The following is a 21,090-nucleotide window of genomic DNA, read 5'->3' as shown; positions in this document are numbered from 1 at the left end:
AATTGTGAGCACACAATTATTTCAGAAAGTCAACCAAACACGATTTAGAGGAACACTCGAAAATGTCACACTGATTATTGGTTATTAAAGTGGCTGTGCATTGATCTGTAAGTGTGCTACACGGAAGAGTTACTTTTGAATTGACATAAAGACGTTTAGTTTAGAATTTAGAGTTCAGTCATCAGGCTGTATGGTGAAAATGTCAAAAATATGTAGATTTACGTAATTTGACTATACTGTAGAGTCCTTGTGATATGTTGCCACAGGTGCCAAGGGCTAACTGACAGAAATATGGCTGCCAATCTACGCAAATATCACCACTCACACAATATATTAACACAGGAAAGTAGGATGAAGTGCCTTTTCCAAAGACTAAACGTCAAAATCATGCTTAGAATCATAAACAGTGCCAAAATCATACCGTCTATGTATACCAACTTATTTAACCTTAAACTGCTTATCGTATTTTCCGCACTATAAGGCGCACCTAAAAGCCATTAATTTTCTCAAAAACCCACAGTGTGCCTTATAATCCGATGCGCCTTATATATGGATCAATATTGGTCAATTATGACACCCGTAGTCAGGAGGCGTCGCCGAAGTAATAGCGGTAATAACCCTTTAAGGACTGAGCACACTATGGGCCAGTATAGCTCACCTAGACCTAGACTTTTATTCTTTTTTAGCCATAAAATCATGTTAAATGAAGTATCAGAATTTACTGCATTTTTTCACACAAATACTTCTATTTTACACATCCATCCATATTTTTTCTTTTACGCATCGAATAAATGACACCTTCGAGGAACAACAGAGGCAGATTACTGTAATGACGGTAAAATATTTAGACTATACTTTGAGACGACATTTAAATTTACATGAGAGCACGACTGGGCGCGGACTTACGCTGCTGGAAAGTCCGCAACCCGCTCTATCGGCGACGATAGGATCCGACGCTATAGGGATAACGGGGAGACAGCGCCGGGCGACATACGCCACAATCTGCCAATGGATTGAGGATTCCTGGGCTGATATATCAGTCTCAACTGTGGTCCGAGCTCACGAAGGCAGGAATTGTCACTGAACTGTTAAGACAACAGCAGCGACACGAATAATGGCGATTTTGACGAGATGGAATCGGGCGCTTTGAATGTCGAGCTCACCCAACTGTTCAACTCAGACACTGAAGAGGAAGAATTCGACGGATTCATGAATGAGGAATGAACTGAAAAAGTGAGCTTTACGTGTTTCTTTCACGTGTTTAGAACTAAGAAGGTGCGCCTTATATTCCAATGCACCTTATAGTGCGGAAAATACGGTACTTTTAGCATGGGTTTAAATAGAGATAAACCATAGACTGTATACAGAAGTGGACTAAGGGAGTGTGACCTCACCCATAGCATTTGGCTCCAGTCAAATGAAGCTCATCGAGGCTAGCAGTTATTCACCTTATTCCGGAAGTTGCCGTGGGCCCCGCCATCTTCATTTGGGTTGTATAGATTGAACATTTGACATAAATCAACCTTCTTTACATAATATTTTTGCATCCAAATTTTCCCAAATTCTTCATCGAAAGGAACCGGAAGTAATAACCGGAAGTGTCACCCCACAGAAAGCACGGTTTAGTTGCATTTACGGAAAAAGTGGGATTTGCAACTGTGAGTATCATAACAACCAAAGACCAAAGAGCCAATCCAGAGCAAGGCTGCTGAAGGTAACGCCCCTTCCCATCTGTACTACTGGTTTAGTAAGATGGATGCACTTAGCAACACTGTCAATAAAACCTGAGAGCCGGTGGAGCCGGAAGTGCGCCCATGCTCACTTCCTATTTGGAATGCGGCAAATAATGTGTTAGCTACAGTATGTCCATTTATATATACAGTCTATGAGATAAACAGATATTTGCTCTTTTCTCCATATCATCTTTCGCTGTTAAATCTCAAGCAGAGGGTGATATTTAACTTTGTACAACTTGCTGCCTAAAGAACACATAAAACATGCACAAAACATGACTACACAGCTGTCTTAGAGGTTTGTGGTTAAAAAGGGCTTTGGGTGAGTTTGTAGTAAACTTAAAATACAACATTCAGGCCAAATAATTGAAATTCGTCTGACATATCGATCCAAAATATCGGCAGACTTATCGGCCATCGGGTTCTCTCTGATCTCTCAGTGTCGGCCATGAAAAAACCCATATAGATTGATCTCTAGTATTAAATAGTTAAAAGATTTGCTCTTGCATTTGAGAACCCGGGAGCTTATTCTGATACAAATTGTCTGTCAAAAATGTTAAATATTAACAGACTTTTTCCAAATAATTTTACCCTTGCAAAGTATTATAGCACGAGCTTCAACTCCAAGGTAGGCACTACAATTTAACTGATAAAAAGTTAAAGTATTCATGAATGGGAACTGGAATACATTTTTCAGATATATTTAATAAAGAGCTGGTAAGATAGATAAAGCAGTATTATGAGACAGAAAAAGCTGAAGTTGGCGTGAGCCAGTGTTGATGATTCATGGCAAATACCATTTTTATTTGTACATTTTTGTCATTTTAGAGCCAATGCCCCAGTCCATCTTTGCAATTTGAATAGATGTGCGAATGTCCCTGGTTAAATTGAGCCGGCCTCAGCGATGAGCCTTGTCTGCTGCTATTTGGAGACTGAGGGCTGTTTTATCTGTCTGCTCTGATAAAAGGAGTTTCATGTATTGATCAACAACATCCCAGCTCACCTAATTATTCAACTCTAAATCTATGAGAAAGTCACTGGGTGCGCACCAATGGCTTTTCAAGGTTAATGCCCACCGCACACACACACACACACACATACATGAATAGATATTGCTTCTTGCATAGAGGCAGCAGATAGGGGGATGGTCTGTCCTCCTCTGGGCCTCGGGGCGGGTGCGTACTTCATTAAAATGTGATCTGCAGTGAGGAGCCTGACTCAGCTGACTTTAATTAAAGCTGTCAAACTATTGTGGTGTCGCTGTCACTCCATGAATATGCACGGAGCAGCGATCAATGCGGCAGTCTCATCGCGGCACTTTTACACAGCGACATGTGACAGTGCACAGGGAGGGGCCGCCAGGGAAACACAGAGTGAGGAACAAGGCAGGTGGGCGCAGTTTACAAAACAGTCACTAGCAAGGCGTTACCCACATATCAACTGGGTCTACTGTTTAAAATCAATTGTATGCCATGTGATAATTGAAGGCTTTTAGCATTTCATGGTCTCTACATGGACCAGATAACGTTTAAACATAGACTGTATAGATAAATGGACATAGCTAACCCGCTAGCAGCCACGTTCCAAATAGGAAGTGAGCATGTGTGCACTTCGGCTCCAATTCACTTTACATTAAAAATCTGTCCCCCTCTCCCTGTAACTGCTGCTATCAGGCTCAACATTTTGGTCTTAAAATGTTCATATTAACCCGCTTTACATGATCCTGGTTTCACTAGTGTGTCCGTAACTCAAGATATGAACATTAACAACAGACAAATCAGGTGCCTTCTCCCCCTGAGGTCGCTCTCAGGGGAAGAAGGCACCTTCTCCACTGGTGCGGGCGGGAAGGGACGTTACTTTCAACAGCCTCCCTCTGGATTGGCTCTCTGGTTGCTATGATACTCATGGTCGTAATTCGTAATATGCAACTTGGCTCCAAATTCGCCCCATAACTGCTAGCCTCAATGAGCTTCATTTGACTGAGTGCCATCACACTCACTTTGTCCACTTCTTTATACAGTCTATGGGTTTAAACCGAGACTAAACCAAGTCTAAACCAGGACCAAACAATGGACACGGGACACTATTGACTACCTATACTGAAACAGAGCTTTTATATATGATAAAATCATTTGTCCTAGCGCGATGTTACATATTGAAAACAGACCCCTGAATGCATCACACCAAACACGATTATTTTATTTAAGCCTGTCATGATAATTACTATATTGGATTATCGTTCAATATATAAAAGCTGGAACAATATATTTGCAGGCTCAATATTTATCATGTGTAAAATTTTGACATTTTTATCAAGATAAGATAATATCTGAGATGTAAAGGGTTGAATAAATAACTTCTATAGCTTGAAAAACTAGTTTACTAGGATTATCGTGCTTTTTATAAGTGCCATAAAGTATCTTCAACATTATCGTTTATCGCAATATTTCTTGTGGCAATATATCGTCCTTCAAAATGGGGCTTCTTTTCATCGTTGTTCTTGTAAAACACCATGGTTGATTTGACCTTCCTAAAAGAGTGATAGCATGTTTTTATATACTGTGTAATGAAAACCTGACTTTTTCTAATTAAAGTCTCTTGGCTGTCAGCTAGGTGACATACTGTTACCCACAACAACACACCATGTTGGTACATTCAGGTGTTGATGTAGCTGCCAAAAGTCATCAAAAAGTCTCACTTACAAATGTAATTAGTCTTCTCATTACCTGAACATCAGCGCTACACCAACTAATTACAAACAGCGCCAGCTTTTGTGACTTAATGAATCCCTTATATTCAGTCGCTCAACATGAAACTGGGGGAGTCAAGCTCAAATATTTTAGACTTGGAGGAAGGAGAGCAATTACACTGAAGAAATTTCTACCATCATTAAAACTGAAGGTCAAAGTTTTTATATTTTGTGCATCTAGAAAATTTTAAAACTAACTAACCTCCAAGACAGGGCTCCAGACTAACAATTTGAAGCTGAAATACTGTATGCAGATATGTTGCATTGATTTGTTTTGTTTTAATGAATGAAATAAGATATTAAATTGAAAATTGAAATTTGAGACTAAAAGTTTCATCTGGGTGCGCATGAACATGATGTGGATACACCAATACCCTCACTTATTTAAGTCATCTTAATATGTAACCTTTAAATTCAACGATAAGGTCTGCGTGAACTACTACTTTTACTCAGATGTACTGTTTATTCTCAACACTGATTATTAAAGCAAAAAATACTAAACTAAATCATATTTCAATAATGACCATACTTTTATTTTTTTAAAACCTGTTTATCTGATCAAATAACATTGAGAATTTACCTTTTAAGTTAAAACTACATTAGTATCTTATTTTAGTTTAATAAAAAGCTACGAAAAAAAATAAATAAAAATAATAATTGGCTTAAAAAATTTGTCAGAATGAGATGTCTGTACTTTAAGGAACTTTACACTTTGCTATAGCCCATGCAGAGTGAGCCTTCTTACTTTCAATAGCTGATCTTTGATGTTTTTTGCTGTCTAGTTTTATTTTCCTTTTTCACCTGAGTCAAGTAACAGAGTGTGACCTGAACACATCGGTTTCAGCAACTCACACTGACGCAGCGGTCTGGTCAGGTGAAGTGGGTGAATTAACACTTTTTTCTTTTAGTTGTCAATTAAATTACTAATTTAAGTATGTTTTATATCATTTAATACATGTATATAATGAGGAGAGAGGACATGTGAGAAGGGATGTGATGAGGATCTCGCAAGTACCCAAGGAGTATTTTTTTTTTTTTTTGTCACACCAGGCAAATTTTTAGATGGAGCCGAACTGGTTGCACTCCAACTGAATGGAGCCTTGCAAGACCAACTGAATATATAAATCACACGTTTTTTGTTATTTTTTTACCTATTACTGCAAGGCTGATCCAAGGATACAAACACCATCTGGTTTTGATCTGGTTATAGTCCTCTCTTTTTTGGTTTTGTAAGCCAGCCTAAGACTGAGCACTGGGCCAGCTGCTGCCAACAGCCCTGTGATATGTGTATACAGAGACATAAAACTGCACAGAGAAACAGCAGTGAAGTTGACAGTTAACATCACTTCCTCCATCCTGATCAAAGCCCACAGACCGAAGAGATACAGGTGCAGCCTTGGTGTATTTACTCACCTTTACCCTTCAAACCACCGACATACCATGACTGAGGCTGCAGTCACACTTCCTGGTTTAATCCTGATACAGTTTGGTTTGATCCTGGTTTAGTCTTTTTAGTTTAGTTCTAAATGTGATGTGTCAAGATTATCCGGTTAATTCTAAGAAATAAAAAATATAATTATCATCATTTTTAAGCAGAAAACCAAGCCATATAAAGACAATATATTCTCCAAAATAGTAAACTCAATCATTCAGAAAGAGGAATGGTGTCCAATAAGACATTTTGGAATTAAAGTGAATGAAAGATTTCACAGTTGTTTGCGCATCGTGTCAATAAATATGACTAATCATAAAAATGTGATAATTCTTCTTACAATAATTATACCACTAAAATTTGATATTGTGACATTACAAATTTGATGTGCGTATGAAAGCGTAAATACGGCTTAAATGACTAAACTAGAAAAATAACAGAAACATACAGATTTAAATGCATTCACTGATGCAATTTAGGTGGAGCTGACTATGGTGCTGAAACGGTCTCAACTGTGGTACATTCCAAGTATTTGAGCAATATTTATCATTTTTATTTATTTTATTTAGGAGTCATGTTAGGGATCAGAAAAGAGACAATTTTTATCATTACGTTTGTTTTTTGAGACATGTTCCCAAACTCTACACAAAAAAATAACTACTTGCGGTTTGATTATTTAAGCCCGAATATTAGTCTCCTGCATTGGCAAAATTGAGATGGTGACAACAGTATGTTTATTGTGAATTCATTGCCAATTGTTTACTGCCTTTCCCCTTACAAGCTGTCAAGTTAGCATGCCAAGTAAACATCCAAATAGATACAGTGAGTCGTCTGTGTCTGTTTGTGACTGCAATACCCAGAGGCCTATTTGTTTCACTGTCCACACTCACATAGACTTAACATTCAGACTTCCTTCCTCCCCTCTGGGCTTACACAGGGATGGCCATCACCCGCGGCTCCCCCGGGTTTGTGTGTTATAAACAAGTGTGCGGCGAGAAGTGAGCTGAAAACTACAAAATGATGCACGGGGGAATGTGGGCGACGAGTAAAAGCTGCCAGAAACTAATCTGCCAAACCTAGGCCTTTCTCTCACTTTCGCCCCCTGCGTCTGTTAGGGACTTCCCAAGAGCATCGGCTGCAGAACCTTGTGAATTATTGAAGCGGACAAGACATCTTTGAAAGCCACATCCAGCGCACAACAGTAACCTTAGCCTTACCCTGGAGGGGAAAATTAGATAATGACCGGTTCAGTCTGACATGGTTTTAGAGACCGTAGCCGTCAGAGAGAGACGCCGACACTGGTAATGCATTGTGGGTTACGTGATGCCTCAGAATAGCGATCACAGAGGGTTAAATCATCCACAGTGTTACATAATTGATTGGATTGGCTGTAAACACAATGTAGAGGCAGTGATGGATTCCCTGGTGTGCTGTGATTTACATGCTGCTCATATACCGTATATGCGTCGGTTGATTTCGATGCACAAAGCAATGATCAGGTCCATCATCTCTGTAATAAAAAGAGTGCTTACGTTGAAAGGCGCATTCATCAGTCAGGTTTGATACGGCAACCACAAGTGAAGTTAGCAAATAACTCTTGCTCATGAGTGAGGCTGCAAATTTTCATATATAAATTGATGCGAAAAGTAGAGTTGGGTGATCAGGAAATAAATATTACGCAATATTCTTGAAGCCAGATCATGATTCACACACTCTGTATTTTACCGTTGCCTTTAAGAGGTAAATAGATAGTAGATAACTTTTATCTACTACTGTATCTACTTCTGAAAGTTCATACTTCACTGCGACTGCATAAATCTGTCTGTCACTCACTCAAAGATTAACAAATAAGAGAATGGAAAGGAAAAAAAGTGTCTGTATTTGTGTATAGAGCTGGATTAAACAGAGAAATACTGAATCATGATATGACGGCATGACCAAAATAGCAGATTGTCTTATTATGTGAAAGAAGCAGACAGAATGGGCAGGATTATGGATAGGAGCAGGTCTGACAAGGGCCAAATTGTGTTCACGATTCATGTAGCCACTATCCCTTCTATTACACTAAGGAGGCAACTTCTGCTTCTACAAGGTCATTCTTCATTGTGATTGGCTAAATCCGTCTGTCACTCACTCACAGCATGACGGAGACTGACGAATGAGAGTGCGTGGAGCGTCTATGTTGGTAGGCCTGTCACGATAACAAATTTTGAAGTTTAATATATCGCTAAAGTAAATATAGATGATAAACTATTAGACTGAAACTAATTTATTACCCAAGAACAGATTTAAACCACAAAAACTGTTCTAAATGTGCAATAATGTTTAAAAAAAAAAAAAATTAACAGCAGAATGAAACACTTTAGTAGTTAGTTTGCATCTGTAATGAGTCATAGAAGTTATTATTAAACCTTTTACAGCTTAAATCTTATCCTATAGCCAAAAAATAACCAAAAATTTCCCAGTAGCGCAAAAAAAATGTATGTATGTTGGAGCATAGAGCTGCATTAAATAGAATTAGTGAATCATAATATGGCTAAAATAGCACATCATTACGTATCAGATCAATTCAACGTCTTGTTCTTACATCATACTTGATATATGTCTGCAGTGAATTCAAAGAGCATGGGTACACACAAGACCCCCTACTCCCCGAAGATGTAACTCCCCAACAGGGATTTTCAATTTGGCTGCGACACAGGCAGGCAAATACGGCGGTTTTGGCTCATCTCCACTCAGAGTAAACTTATAAAACAGATTACTAGACAACAAATCAAACAGTGACATATGGGGAGATGTAGCAGGAGCCAGAAACCCTAAGGAGTCAACATCTGATTGCAGACGAGAGAGAGCAAGACTGACGCTGTTATAAATGAGCAAAGAGAAACACACAAACGCAGTATAAAAAGTACACACAAACATGACCCAAAGCAACCCAATATAGCCTACAGTCAGTGTGTATATATACAAATAGTGGCGCTGTCAATCAAACTAGCAGCAGCATGTCATAACCCTATAGACTAGACACAACGTGACGTAAAAGACTTGCGAAAAAAGCATCAGGGAAAATGCTGGCAAAGAGCTGTGTGAAGTCAAACACATTCATCAGGCTGATAGAATTTATAAAAAGAAACGTGATTCAACCATTCCACAGGAGAAAGAGAGCTCGCTGTTCCAATAGGGGAATGTTAGAACAAGAGATGTGATGCAAGTGCTGTACTAAAACTGTATATATTTGAGAACAGCTTTACCACTTCAACACTTTCTAAATGTTAATTAGAAGAAATCTCTCTATTTAATTAGTGGCAGCTGGGGTTTAATATATGCATTAATATTTGTAATTGCCGTTAATTACTTACTAAGACCTCTGCTGTTCAAATATTGCCGTGTTGTACTGTGATTAAATCTTCTTACGTATTATAATTAGCACTAGATCACTGCATCAAATCTGAGTGTTACAATTTTCGTGATTATAGAAAGCACGGCCAAACAACAGTGAAATCTTCTGTTTGTATGTGACCAGAAATGAAACTTTATGAAGATGAAGTTACTATGACATAAACAACTATATGAAAGATGAGTTTTAAATTTAAAGGGCGCATATCACGCTATTTTCTGATCTGTTATAATGTTATTTCCTCATCACAAACATAACTGGACTTGTGTTTTGTTTCATTCAAACATGTTTAACACACAAACGCTCCATATTTAGGCTGAGTTCTCTTCTCAAACACTCTGTTCCACCTTGTGATGTCATGTGGTAATACAGGAAGTGGTCCAATGTGTTTTTAAAATGTATACAGCTTCACCAGAATGATTTGGATGATTTGGATTTCAGCCCTGGAACTTCAAATTTCTACTGAACTAAAGGTAAAAAGTAGCTGCTAACTTGAAAATTACTGCGTCATGACATCACAAGGTGGAACAGAGCATTTTGAGCTTTCGGAGATGTAGACAGACTAATAATAAAGGCTTACTCAGAAATGTGTGAATGAAGGAAACCATAAATTCAGGTATGTTTTTGAGGAGTTAGCAACATTATAACATGGCTAAAAGCTCACAGGACAAATTTTTGGTTTCTAAAATTGTCACATATTATTATTTTGTTTGTTTACTTACAATTATTTTGTGACCTGAAAAATCACTCAAGCTAATTCAACATAATCAGCAGGAGTGAGGGCATAGTTTGAAATGCTAACTAGTGGGTAAAGTTAGTTAGAAAGTTAGTTGGAGGTATTTTGCGATTGCTTGGGTGGCTGTTTCTGTCTTTTACACAAAGCCAGCAAATCAGACCACATGTCTTCTTCAAAGGCCTCAACAGCTTAGACAGAAAGCTTGGTACTAGCGCCAAAGAGATCAACAGAAAGACAATCCCTTCAAAGACAGACGGAGTGCGCCATGACAAAGCCTTACCACACACACTCGCAGCACCGGGCGCTCCATCTGGGCCTTGTTCTGCCCACGTTCTCATTGGCTTTACATTAAAACCTCTACCTCTTATCAGAAGCCCAAAATGACAATGGCAGCTGTGTCCTGTTTTGTCGTTTTCTCTGTTCGACATTCACAGAAAAAGCTTGTAACTCGACTCTACTGGTCCTATGGGAGAATGACCTGCGTGTAGCCTCTGACCGAACAGAGCGAGCGCGTCGTTGTGTGTTTTCAGACATGTATTGATTCATTGTGGCCTCAATCGGGGTCAACGGGCGCGGTAAATTCACAAATCGATCACTTTGAGAGCTTTAGCGGACGAATGGGAATGGGTGAAAGAGAGAAAACAATGTCAAAATCTACCACAATCCAGTTCAAATGTCATTATATTTCAATTTTAGATAAAACATTTAAGGACTGAACCATGGATGGAAGGTTTATTTTTGTTGTGATGATATACACAACCTTGGATCATTAGAAACTAAGTTAACCATTTGACAGAAACAAACACAACTTAATGAAATGATTCAATTAATTTGCAGTGACTTCCTTCATTATGCATCGTGTAATCCTGTTTAAATTTCGATATGGTGTCCCTATAATGAACTGACAACAGTGTATATACATATAACAGTCTTTTTAGAAACTCCGAGCTACGGTTTAGATTGGATTCTATGTCTCCACTTTGCATTCTTGTTTGAAATCAATCGCTTGGTGTGAACACGCAGAGAATGGGATGAAAGAGGCAGAATCGGGTTTATTTTGAAGGGCAACGTTTCATCAAGAATAAAAAAAGAAAGGAGCGCAGAGAGTGAGATATAAGGCCCATGAAAGAGCCGGGAAAAGGAGGACAGTACAAAGACTGTGATGAGCGGAATATAGTTTATACTGGGAGTCAGAGGACGAAGGTGACTCTGGGGTCAGCCTTTTCTAGAGATTACGTAACACCCCTCCCCCACTTTGTGCTGGTGAGGTCAAAACCTCGCCTATCACACATAAAATGACACTATGTGCATTTTCAAATATAATATGATAAATGTAACGTACTGTAAAAAAATTCTCTACCCAGATACTAGTCAGTATTAAATATTGATGCTAGTTAAACAGGTATTCAATTTGACCATTAAAAAAGCACTCTCAAGATCCAAGAAAAGTGGGCTGTTCCGCTGCTGTCATTTTCTGGTAAAACATTTTAAATTTTGAAAACCTGATAATATATGCAAATGTTTGTCTGCTGTATAAAATCATTCATGATATTGCTGCATTTCTGCTAAAAAAGTGTATTTCTCTGAGCTCTGAAACCACCTCCCGAGCGACTCCATCAGCTGTGCGCGGTGAATGCAGGATGTCCAAACACAGGACAGCATTTGGAACCTCAGCCTTTTCACGCACACACATCCATCAGGGGAATATGTTACCAACAGAGCTGATAACATGTTCACACTATGGCACATTTTCATGCCTGGTGAAACAATAGCTCCGCTCAGACTAAACGTGCTCCCATAACGTGGACTGATGTGCGTCTGGAGAGGGGTTGATGTTCTGGAGTGAAAGAACTGATGGATGCTTTTAGATGATGGATGATTTAAGCCACTGGGAGAACTGGATGTGAATGATCTTACAGTACGTTTAGAATGGCCCAGTCACGGTAAAAACATTTTCTTTGTATGTTTGATTTTATGAACTATAACCTCAGTCTGCCCAGGGACTGCAAGGCGAAATGAGCGTTTGTGCTACATAGGCGTGTACCAGGTTGTAGCACTAGACTTGTCATGATAACACATTTTAAAGAATGATATATCGCTGCAGAGAAATATAATGATAAACGATAATATTGAAACTACTTTAAGCCACAGACGCAATAACGATAAAACAGGATAATCCCGAAAAACATTTTAAAATAGACAGATGAAGCCATAGAAGTTACTTTTCCAACCCTCTACAGCGCAAATCTTTTCATATTACAACAAAAACAACAAAAATCTTACCATTATTGCAAAGAAAATGTACACATGATAAATATTGAGCCCAAAAATACATTGTTCCAGCTTTCAAATATTGAACATTAAGTCCATATAGTGATTATTGACAGGTCTAATTATTACTTTAATGATTTGTGATATTGCCCTATAATGTGTAGCCATAAAATACAGGTCATGACAACCTCTCTATGTAAAAGCGCAGGGGCTTCCAGGTGTGAGGGTCTGGCTAAAATAGACCAGTGCACACTCAGCACAATCCTTTATGCTTTTTATGCAAATCAGATCAAATGTATTGCACTCTTGCTGACCTGCCAAATGCATGGCAGATGTTTCCACTCTTTGAAGACACACCATATGCTTTTATATATACACTTGCAATTGCACAGAGAAGACCTCCTCCTGTCTTGATAAGGAGAGACAGTGGGGGGCAGAGACTGGCACCAGAAGACAATATAAAAGATGACAACACTTAATTCTCTTTTGGAGACTGAGCCGAGACACAAACACAAGCCACAATAACACATATATGATGAGCTCTTAAGGCGGCACCAAAATACTCCTGAGGGACAGATGCAAACAATTCCACACACCCAGTCCGCCTTAAAAATACAGATTTCAGTAAACAGTTTTCGGCACCATTTGAGGACGACAGGATATCAGACAGAATTGAGAGGAGAGATGGGCGAAAGTGAAAGGAATGGGGACTAGCAAGAAACGCATCTTACTTCACCTCAAACAAATAAAAAGAGGAGACATGGAAAGACTGAAAACAACTTATGCACCTCTTGAGAATAAAAGTGGGGCTGGATGATACCGATGGCAGCTCCACTTGGGTTGATTTTGACAGGAAATATTGGAGGAGTGAGCAGACGAGAGGAGATAAGGAACAAGAGGAGAAATAGAGCCAAGGTTTATAAAAAGCTAAATGCTCCAGAGGATAAACAGAGATAAAAATGCTCTGTCATTAAAGTGTACGGGCTATAAATCATTATCTTTTGTTGATTGTAAAACAGCTGAACAGGACAACCCTCTTTCTCAACACAGAGAATATTCAAGGCATAATGGTCAGCAGTACTATAACATAGCATAGCAGTATTAGTATTTGGTTTTCATGTTTTCAAATTAGCAATTTTGGTTTTATATATATATACATATATACATATATATACATATATACATATATAATATATACATATATACACATATACACACACACATATATATATATATATATATATATATATATATATATATATATATATATATATATATATATATATATATATATATATATATATATTTCTTTGTACTAGTTTTTGTTATTTTTCCTGCTCTACGATTAGATTTGAGCTGTGGAGGGTTGAATAAATGACTTCCATAATACCAAAGTGTTTCATTCTGCTGTTTATTTATTGCTGTTTATGTTTTTAGTCATATCATATAATTAGAATAGTTTTTGGGGATAATTCTACTATAGGGTCGTTCTGTCAGTGGCATAAATTTGTTTCAATATTATCGATTATCCTCTATATAAGCTCTGTCGATATTTTTGGGCTGATATGTAGGGTGGATTTTGTTGATTTTTGCTAGATTATGTACTTTTAATTTATAACAAACTCACCTACAGTCTCATTTTACCACAAACCTTCCACAGAGCAGTGTAGTTTTGAGTGATTATTTTTTGCATTTAAGTGCTCAAATAAAGCTTTGTGTGTACTCTTTAGGCAGCAGAACAGCCAAAACTAAATATCGGCCTGAGCTGAAGATTTGAGGCCAATGGCCGATTCGCTAAGAAGTGCAAATATCAGCTCGATATATCGGCCAACCGTTGATGTTAAACTAAAATAAATAAAATAATCATTTTTAAAATAAAGCCAATACAGTGCATATATAAAACAAAGCTCTTAATGCTGTTATGACAGCATTTGCTTATCAAAGTCTCATGTTGATTTGAATTTTAAAAAGCTTCAACTGTACTTCTCACTGCTACACAACCCAGCTGTGGGCTACTTTAAAGTCCATCACAAATGACTGAAACACAGACAAGCCAGGCAACGATCACACAGCACAGCACGCAAACATATTCTGACAAATATTCACTAGACTCCAGGAGCACTCAGTATGAATACAAGGAAACATAATATAAACTTTTCAGTGAAGTACATTTAAATAAGCAGTTTCCACACAAATACACCAAGGACAACAAAGTTTTAAGTCAATTCAAAGCAACACTACAGACCTTAGCATAAATACAGACCACCAAGAAGCCCACAGAGAGCAGACTTTGTAGCCAAACTAACAATTTAATCATATTTTCTTGCTACATTTCACAGATGCTTTAAAATGCATTGGACAATTTGCAAAAAATATGAAAATTATAATTCTACTCTTCTTTTCCAATTTTCAGAATAAAGTCCACCAAAACTTTAACTATTAAAATACAGCTCCCTAGCCTATGAAAGGACGCTCATGCATAATGCAGGAGCAAGCGAGAGGCTCATCAACAGGGATCCAGGGAAGAACATGGCAGACAGAGAGATGGAGGGATTGAGGGGGGCAGGAGGAAGTGACTCGGAGGGTGGGAGGGCAGACAAAGCACCAGGTCAATCTCAGCTGCACAAGCATAGACACAAACACACACATGGACAGATAGACAGAAAAGCTGAAGGGAAAAGTAGTGGGTTTTTGTGACTGATAGAGACATAAGAAGTCAAAGGTTAAATCAAAACAGACAGGACGGTCACCAATAATGTAATGACAATTTGGATTGGATGTGTCTCTTACGCTTGTGTGTCTGCCTTGCCTGCAGTCAACACAGCAAATACCAGATGGGGGGCAGGGACCTAAAACTCATGGGCCACTAATTTTCTATATTAATATTTCAGTCCTTTCAGTAGTCAGCAGTCGTACACATGGGCTTATTATTTTCAAACGGAGAAGACACTGAACCTCATGTGTTTTACTTTGGTATGGCCCAGTAACGATATAAGATATATTAACCATAAATCAGTATGCACTTTGACCGCTGAACGGCCCTCCAGCTCAGTGTCAAACTGTGATTTATACAATTTTAGAATGTTGTGATGTCACATGGACCTAACCTGTATGATGGCTACTTTTAATAGCACCAAACATTTAAAAGTAAAGTCTGGACCATGTCCCTTCTTTAGGGTTCTTCCAATAGATGGGTGTTTGTTTTGAGGTGCTTTTGTTGACTCAGTTTTATGTCTGGTGTTGCTAGAAAACAAAGGCTAATTTTATTTATGGAGTAAATAGATGATAATTAAATAACTGAATGAAGCCTTTTACTACCTCTTCAATTCAATTAAATATTACACCGCCTACAGACATACGACTTGTACTGACAATATTTAATTATTTATTTTATACATTCATAATTTGCATTTTTATTTTATATTTCAATCAAAAATATTGGCAGTGGAGACATAAACCCAGCAGATAGCATATTTATGGAGGCCAGAGTGGACTGTGAATCACAGCCAATCATCTCGTCAGTTTGTGACTTCACAGTTTGACAACATGTCATCAAATGTCAATGTTCTGCCAAGAGTGAAAGTCAAATCATGGATACTCGACATCTCTGATGACCTCAAACGCTGAAAACTCCAGGAAACAATAAAACTACTTTATAGACAGTGAAAAACCTGCCTGCCTTTAATAAGCGCTGGTGGAAAGATGTTTGGCCAAGACAACTTTATACTACACCAAATGATTGTTCATATATTAAGAACATTTCCTCATCTCTATAAAATATACATTTATATACCCTATATATACTATACTGGCTTGACATATCAAACCCAATCTCACAAGCCTTTCCCTATCCATGCCCCATCTTGCACACTCCTCCTCTTTATGGCTCTGTCCCCTCCTCCACTGACACAGTCCCTAATGAATTGGAAATAGATGGTGATTGGACGGTCTCTCACACACTGCTGCAGGTACACAGCCTTATCTGAGTGTACAGGGACATGACTAATGCCAGGACTCACACCATGGCTCCTTGATACCACGTAGGGAAGACCTGCACTAATAAGGCCAAAGGAAGCCAACTGCGCACCCAAACCTTTAGAAATATAACAGCATGAAAAGCATCCGCATGTCAATAGAAATACACAAGCGCGGGAGTACATCTCTGGTGTTGCTTCTGCTCAGACACATAACAAAAACGGCTGAATGTGTATCTTTCAAAGAAAATGTGAATTTGGCAAAGCTGATTTTAAATGCATCGAGAGGGAAATAGTATAATACAGGGCTATAATACTGTCAAACCTAAAGATGAAAGACGTCCTGGGGCGTAACTATAAAACATATAGATCTATATCCAACTAATGCTTAAAGCTGAAAGGAGATGACTGTATTGACATCACTATAATGCTTACTTTAGCTATACAGTGTGCAAAGTGTAAGGTTGCTGTGTCAGTCAGTTGTAGAGAGATGGACAGACCGTGAAGTACACAGTAAGTGTTCTTCAAGTGGAAATCCCCCCGCTCAATCACATTTATTTTTTCTTAAGATTATTATTTTAACATGAATATGAAACTGCAGTGTGCCAGTAAGGTGCACTATGCCTGCTGGCTAATACTCAGGTTCACAGGGTTTATAAAGGGCATGCAAACACACACAATAGTGCAAACTAAGGTGTCTCCTCTTGCCATGTGAGTGTCCTCTCACTATGGGCAAACTCACGTCTCTGAATCGGTTCCAGGATCTGTCCTTGCTGTATTGGGCCACGGTGCTCAGCCATTTGTCGTTGTTGTTGTTAGCGGAGACCGGTGTCTGTGTGCTCAGGAAGAGAGCCACGGCAGGTAGCAGGAAGACCAGCATCATCTGGAAAGAGAGAAACAAGAGAGACGTGCAAACAAAAAAGTCAGAGAGGAGTGCGTAAAGTCAAATTAGCACGCTAAATGTGGCAGAAAAATATGGAAATGCTTATGTTTGCGCAGTGTTTGGAGGAGACTCGTTTTATGAAATTGCTGATCCATTTTCTAATCGGATTATAAACACTGGAGAGTTGTCGCCGCGGCAGATGGGCCACCTCGAATGATTAGGACACCGGGGACGCGCCAATTTAAAACCAATCACAATAATTGCCGTGCGCCCCCACTGCGCGTTTTCTTTGTGCTCGTACACGCACAATATACCACAACCCACTTAAACTATATACAAGACTTTTCTTTAGCAGCGCCGTTGTCAGATAGCATCGTGCACCGTCCTACCTGTGCTGTCTGGTGTCCTATTCCGACTCCTGGAGAAAGTAATTCCACGGCCCCGGGCACAGTCCTCTCGCACCGGACTGACAGACTTGACTGCGCGCTGCACTAACGGCCAAACGCTGCTGCCTCACAAGACGCGCGCTCCGGCTGCTTCCTCCTCCTCTCCGTTCACCAGACACCGCCCCCTTTCTTTCTCTCCCTCTCTCTGTGTGTGTCTCTCTCTCTCTCTCCATCACTCTATCCCGGTCTCTTTCTCTCTTTCTCTCTTTGTAGCGTGTCATTGATTTTCAGCACGGTGATTTTTTTTCTTGTACTCACTCCGGAGCGCACGGGGGGATTTATGGAGGCTGTGTCAAAGCGCTGTTCTAGGTTCGCAAACACAATTTTCATTTAGCTTTTTTGCTCCTGGAATTATTCATGCTCGTGTCCACCCTGTTAATTAGATAGAGGAGGAGAGCGCGAATACTGAGCAGTAATGGATTGTTATTAAAGTGCCTTCACCTTTAGCAAATTGTCCTCACCGCGGATAACATGTAATAACATACAAATGCACAAAGAATGTGTGATAGTCACTTTAAAAATCTAAGACACACTTTTTAATTTGCAGCGTCTTAACTTTCTTTGGATCCATTTCCATCCGTGCAAAGCAAGCGCAGTGCCCTTGCCTTGATGCTAACATCTGTTTACTACAGAAGCTTTGGTGCCTCTGGTGAGCCCAATTGACACTGGCAGCCCTCTCCCAGCTCCGTTTAAAAACTTCAAAGATGAGTTTTGACAAAGTGGAACAGCAACTTCAGCTCAGATATTAGGCTGCAGTATTTCCTACACGTAAGTCCTACATTAGTTATACTTACAGCCTATGAATTTTAGACTGTCCACAAGATCCACACGAGCCACAGCACACGGGAGTGTAGAGCCACAGCACAGGGGGATATAGAGCCACAGCACAGGGGTCTGCAGAGCCACAGCACAGGGGGATATAGAGCCACAGCACAGTGGGACTATAGAGCCACAGCACAGGGGGACTGTAGAGCCACAGCACAGGGGGACTGTAGAGCCACAGCACAGGGGGACTACAGAGCCACAGCACAGGGGGACTACAGAGCCACAGCACAGGGGGACTGTAGAGCCACAGCACAGGGGACTGTAGAGCCACAGCACAGGGGACTGTAGAGCCACAGCACAGGGGACTGTAGAGCCACAGCACAGGGGACTGTAGAGCCACAGCACAGGGGGATATAGAGCCACAGCACAGGGGGACTACAGAGCCACAGCACAGGGGGACTGTAGAGCCACAGCACAGGGGGAGTGTAGAGCCACAGCACAGGGGACTGTAGAGCCACAGCACAGGGGGATATAGAGCCACAGCACAGGGGGACTACAGAGCCACAGCACAGGGGGACATAAAGCCACAGCACAAGGGGATATAGAGCCACAGCACAGGGGGCTGTAGAGCCACAGCACAGAGGGACAGTAGAGCCACAGCACAGGGGGAGTGTAGAGCCACAGCACAGGGGATTGCAGAGCCACAGCACAGGGGGATATAGAGCCACAGCACAGTGGGACTATAGAGTCACAGCACAGGGAGACTGTAGAGCCACAGCACAGGGGGATATAGAGCCACAGCACAGGGGGACTGTAGAGCCACAGCACAGGGGACTGTAGAGCCACAGCACAGGGGGATATAGAGCCACAGCACAGGGGGATATAGAGCCACAGCACAGTGGGACTATAGAGCCACAGCACAGGGGGACTGTAGAGCCACAGCACAGGGGGACTGTAGAGCCACAGCACAGGGGGACTGTAGAGCCACAGCACAGGGGGACTGTAGAGCCACAGCACAGGGGACTGTAGAGCCACAGCACAGGGGACTGTAGAGCCACAGCACAGGGGGATATAGAGCCACAGCACAGGGGGACTACAGAGCCACAGCACAGGGGGACTGTAGAGCCACAGCACAGGGGGAGTGTAGAGCCACAGCACAGGGGACTGTAGAGCCACAGCACAGGGGGATATAGAGCCACAGCACAGGGGGACTACAGAGCCACAGCACAGGGGGACATAAAGCCACAGCACAAGGGGATATAGAGCCACAGCACAGGGGGCTGTAGAGCCACAGCACAGAGGGACAGTAGAGCCACAGCACAGGGGGAGTGTAGAGCCACAGCACAGGGGATTGCAGAGCCACAGCACAGGGGGATATAGAGCCACAGCACATTGGGACTATAGAGTCACAGCACAGGGAGACTGTAGAGCCACAGCACAGGGGGATATAGAGCCACAGCACAGGGGGACTGTAGAGCCACAGCACAGGGGACTGTAGAGCCACAGCACAGGGGGACTGTAGAGCCACAGCACAGGGGGACTGTAGAGCCACAGCACAGGGGGATATAGAGCCACAGCACAGGAGGACTGTAGAGCCACAGCACAGGGGGCTGTAGAGCCACAGGCACAGCTGTCTTCTCAGTGCAAGGAGTTGAACTTTGGAACTCTTTACCTGCTCACATAAAGACTATCGCTGTGCTGTACTGTCTGTAAAAACAGGCAAAGTCCTGGGGTGATATTTTGATATTTGATTCTCTTGACAAATTCACTGTATCTATTACTTTTCCTACAACTAGTCCCACTGCTTTTTCATGAAATTTGAACAATTTAAAAGCCCTTCTGGGGACTGGTGTTGCGAATTAGCCTAGGCTATAAACACATAAACACAAACACACACACACATATATATATATATATATATATATATATATATATATATATATATATATATATATATATATATATATATATATATATATATATATATATATATATATAATTTTGAACTGTTAAAGAACATAGATGTCAAAATACACATGCATTATTAACTGTATACCAATATAAAATATCAATATCACAAGTTAAAAAAAAATTAAGAATCTGTTGGTTCTGCTACGGTTTCCAAACAGGAGTCAGACGGATTATTTCAAATGCTCAAATATATGATTGCTGCAGGTACATGAGCTGTCCAAGGTTCTGAAACTGTTTTACTGGAGGAGCCGGTAAACACCAGCCAAGGTCATTATTATTATACATTCTGTGGATCTAAACATAAGCAGAGTTTGTATTACCTGCACTTTAGGTTAACTATACACTGACATTAACATGCAGAGGGAGAGGATGCCTTCTGCAAATTGCAATTCAGTCTATCATTGGTGTGCTATCTAATGCCTGTGGGGCTGAGGTAATAGTTCTTTTTCAGAGTATGGCAGATGAATATAAACACTGAAATATACCTGAAATATAGAAAATGTATGGAATCTTATAGAGTGTACATATAGGCAGTGCTGTTTAAGAAAGGGAAATAAGAAGACCAATCGTTGAGCTACAGTATTACAAGATATTTGATGCTGACATTTAAAAGCTCTTTGAATATATTTTATGTGTGCTACATGTTAATAGTTTTTCAGCATGGTGCTAAATGGGGAGCTTGACATTTGCAACAGATTTATAATGTTAGAAGTTGAAACGCTTCAGTTGGAGG

The 21,090-nt window shown here is 40.2% G+C and overlaps 1 protein-coding gene across 2 annotated transcripts in view; it reads right to left on the bottom strand.

Annotated features, from left to right (window-relative positions):
• spock1 (SPARC (osteonectin), cwcv and kazal like domains proteoglycan 1) overlaps positions 1 to 17,677 on the bottom strand; it is a 120,833-nt gene extending 103,156 nt beyond the window's left edge. For both annotated transcript variants that reach the window (XM_055224702.1, XM_055224703.1), the window contains exons 1-2: positions 17,565 to 17,677; positions 17,035 to 17,175 (exon numbers count right to left, since the gene is read on the bottom strand). In XM_055224702.1, coding sequence (XP_055080677.1) covers positions 17,035 to 17,175 — 141 coding nt within the window. In that variant the 5' untranslated portion in view covers positions 17,565 to 17,677. The remainder of the gene's footprint in view (positions 1 to 17,034; positions 17,176 to 17,564) is intronic.
• Positions 17,678 to 21,090: the final 3,413 nt, after the last annotated feature.

The sequence above is a fragment of the Periophthalmus magnuspinnatus genome, chromosome 10 (genome assembly GCF_009829125.3).
Source record: "Periophthalmus magnuspinnatus isolate fPerMag1 chromosome 10, fPerMag1.2.pri, whole genome shotgun sequence".
NCBI lineage: Eukaryota > Metazoa > Chordata > Actinopteri > Gobiiformes > Gobiidae > Periophthalmus > Periophthalmus magnuspinnatus.
Note: the sequence above shows the minus strand (reverse complement) of the source record. Positions and strands in the feature narration are given on the sequence as shown.